At 32.0% G+C, this 3,663-nt stretch overlaps 1 protein-coding gene across 1 annotated transcript in view; it reads left to right on the top strand.

Moving 5' to 3' along the window:
* Nucleotides 1-504: 504 nt before the first annotated feature.
* LOC121212310 (acidic leucine-rich nuclear phosphoprotein 32-related protein 1-like) overlaps nt 505-3,663 on the top strand; it is a 5,646-nt gene continuing 2,487 nt past the window's right edge. Inside the window, exon 1 of the mRNA XM_041084768.1 lies at nt 505-610. Within this exon, the coding sequence (XP_040940702.1) occupies nt 505-610 (106 nt within the window). The remainder of the gene's footprint in view (nt 611-3,663) is intronic.

Raw genomic sequence — 3,663 nt, 5'->3', positions numbered from 1 at the left:
GAAGAAACATCATTGCTGGTATGGCCAAGTTGCTGAATGATGGAAGCCGAAAGGGGAAACAGCTGAATGCAACAATGATCGATTGGGAAGGGATGCGAGCGATTTTGATGATGATTTCAACCATCAGAGAATTGAAGATAGAGATAAAGACATGAACATAGCTGGTTTTTTCCCTAGTTTTGATATTACAAAAACTGATAAGGTAGAGTTTGTGGATATATTAGGACGGAACAGCTTGATGAGCATGGAAAAAGTTAATCAGTTTGCTCAAATTGGCGCAAGAACCACTGCTACGGAGAATGACCAGGTTTCAAATGAAGAGGAAAATGTAGGTGATGGATTGGATTCAATGCATAATTCCAAGAACCCAGCTGTTGAGAAATAGGCTATAAGATTAAATGACACTATAGATACTGAGAGAGATGAGGAAGAGGATGCTTTTGATCAATTCATTTTGGATGCTGCCGAAATGAGACGATTGGTAAGGAAGTTGACGATGGTGACATGGATAGTGGCAAAGAAAATTCAAGCGGAAGTAGTGGAAGCAAAAGGAGGAGGGACCTTAACTTGATGGATAAGGATGATGATGAAGATGACCTTACTGTTAGAAGTACTCGTAGATTGAGCTAGTCAATTGAATTGCAAAAAGATGAATCCAGTGCTACTCCTGTTCGGGGGTTTAGGAGGGTTGGCCCACAACAACCCAGCAAGCCCATGAGGATTTTAAGCTGGAACGCTAGGAGATTGAGATGGCCCGTAGCTGTTCATTACCTTAAAATTTTGATCCAATGCTGTAAGCCCAACCTTTGTTTTGCTATAAAAACTACGAAGCTTTGTGATAGCTTGAATGCATGGGCTGAAAATTGGAATTTTTGTAACCAAATCGAAGTTTCAAGTGAAGGTAAAGATATGGCCTTTTGTTTACGGAATAAGTTAGTTGGTGTGAAACCCTTTATTTTAATAAAAGCATAATTCACCTTTTGTTGTATGTTGATAGTATGAAAAAGTTTTGGTTAACTTGTTGCTATGGACCTCTAACTAAAAATAAAAATGAAGTTTAAGACATAGCCATTGGTATCCTTCATGAAACTCGGGTGATGATGATAGGAGATTTTAATCAAGTTTATCACAAGGTAATAAATTTTCCTCATTGTATATGTTGATCAACAGAAGTGAGCCCTTCAAAGAATGTTTAGATTCTTGCCATCTATTGGAGATGTGTTCGAATGGCTCAAGATTCACTTGGACTAATAAGTGGGACGGGGCAGAGGCGATTTGAGAGAGACTAAATCAAGTGTTTTGCAACTCATCTTGCTTGAAGTGATAGCCTAACGCTTCTCTCTGAAATCTTCCTATTATTAGTTCTGATCATGGTGCCTTGATTCTAGATATAGAATAAAGACAACCCTTCATCAAAAGATCTTTCAAGTTTGAATCTAGGTGGAAATTGCACCTAAATTTTAAGAAAGTTGTAGAGAATGCTTGTACCGACAATGTCGGTGGAAATCTTTCATTTCGTTTAGTGTCTAAACTTAGATTGACTAGAGATGTCCTTAAAACTGAAATAATTGTACTTTGGGAATATTTTGGAAAGGAAAAGAGATTTGGTGTAACGACTCAATTGTTGTCGGTGTCAGAAAATGCGATTCGGAATTCAATCTCATAAATCTAGTCTTTAAGGATAAAATGGAAGATTTGTAGAATTACTATGAAAATTTTAAAGATTAGTTAAGTAATTAATCAAGAAAATTGTTAATTAATACTCAATGACTAATTGTAAAAATCTAATTTAATTTAAATTTACTTGAGATCTAGTTAGCAATTATCTAAAGAACCAAATGATTATTAAATCATATTTTGGGTTGACATAGTGGAAGTGATGACGTAGTCCACTTAACAATGTTGTAATTAAATTATATATAAATATTAGTTATTAATTAATCATAATTAGTTAATTAATTAAGTTCTTAAACTTAATAGAAAATCAAATTAGTGGAGAGAAAGAGATGAAGTGATCATCTTCTTTGTCAGTTATCCAAACTAAAGAAAAAATAACTTTGAGTTTTATTTCCATTTGGTTCAAATTTACTAAGGTAATTAAGAATTTTTTGAAGTGTTTTTATTGAATTTGAATAATGGAAGCTTGATCTAGCTAGCGTTGGGACCGCAGGTAACCGCGTATGCCCATGGCGCAGTGAAAAATATATTCGGTGATCCTCAACCATTGCCATGTATGAGGAATGAAACGAGTTGAATAAGGTTGAATATATACCTTCTTAACAAAAAGAACCGATGAAAGATGTTGCTGATCAATATCGATCCAAGCAGCAACAAAAATGTCTTGGCTCTATGTAGTACACCCGGTATTAAATGAACGGTAAAACTTTCCTGGATCTTTTCTAGAGAAATCTTCCAAACGACTACTAGACCTTTTTTTTTTTTTAAAACACTCTTACCTTAATTTAGGATTTTTGTATCCATACATTGAAAACGATAATCTATAGGAACATATGAAAAGCATTAAAACGTTATATTCTTTCGAGATAGAATTTAACTACCATGTTTCAATGTTGACCAAAATCATAATTATATAATTTATTATAATAATTTCGGTAAATAATATTTTGTTAAATTTATATGAATCAAATTCATATATTAATTTAACTATGTTCTCTATTGTGCACACAAGCTTGTACATTAATTCTTTTAAAATTTAATTGTAAAATTAAATTAAATTAATTCATGTGACAGCTAACTACAATACAACTGTGTTTGAATTTTGTTTGTTTTAACAATAGGCATGACCTCTAGCGTAAGAACCCATTTTCAGTGAAATTGGAATAGTGGTTTCGGGACCACAAATTTGAGCCAAAAGAAATTTATTTTAATTATTGCATGGTCTACATTATGATAGGAATGTCATATAAATTTGATAAGAAATTTACCGATTATGTTTTAATTAGGGAATGACCAAATTGCATAAGATACAAAAGTTGAATTCTAGTACTGTAAGTATCAAATAGCTAGGAATTCAAAACTTAAGGTCCTATATATAATAGACCATTAAAGAAAAGTTAGTAGATATTTTGATGAATCATCCATGGAAAATTAGAAAAAAGGAAAGAACTAAATTGGAAGTGGAAAAATAATGGATAATAATAATTAAATAGAAATAATATCATTTATATCATCTTCATCCCCAAAAATTCCATGGAAACCTTAGGAGAGAGGAAGGAAACTAATCAAGCTTAATTAGGTATGTTTCTGTCTCGTTTTTAGTAATTTTTATATTTTTGAGTTCAGGATAGTTTAATTTATCTATTTGGGGATTAATTTGAAAAGTTATCAAGGTATGAATTTGGGTCATGATGAATTCTGAAATTTGAAATTTATGGTAGAAATGAAATGTTGTTGATAGATAAACAACTTTTACAAGAGAATTTTGATGAAAATATGATTAGGGACTAATTGTAAATAGTAAAAGTTTTGGAAAAATTATGAATTTGTGAAATACATGTGCTGTAAATGTTATATGAAAATTCTGTTAGGCTTGGAATAAGGACTAAATTGCATGAATTCATTTTCCGAGCCTAGAGACAAATTGTCATAGTGAAAAGTATAGGGGCAAAATAGTGATTTCCTAGGATGTTGAATTAAATTAAT

The sequence above is a fragment of the Gossypium hirsutum genome, chromosome A13 (genome assembly GCF_007990345.1).
Source record: "Gossypium hirsutum isolate 1008001.06 chromosome A13, Gossypium_hirsutum_v2.1, whole genome shotgun sequence".
NCBI lineage: Eukaryota > Viridiplantae > Streptophyta > Magnoliopsida > Malvales > Malvaceae > Gossypium > Gossypium hirsutum.
This window is presented reverse-complemented; position numbering and strand designations above follow the sequence as displayed.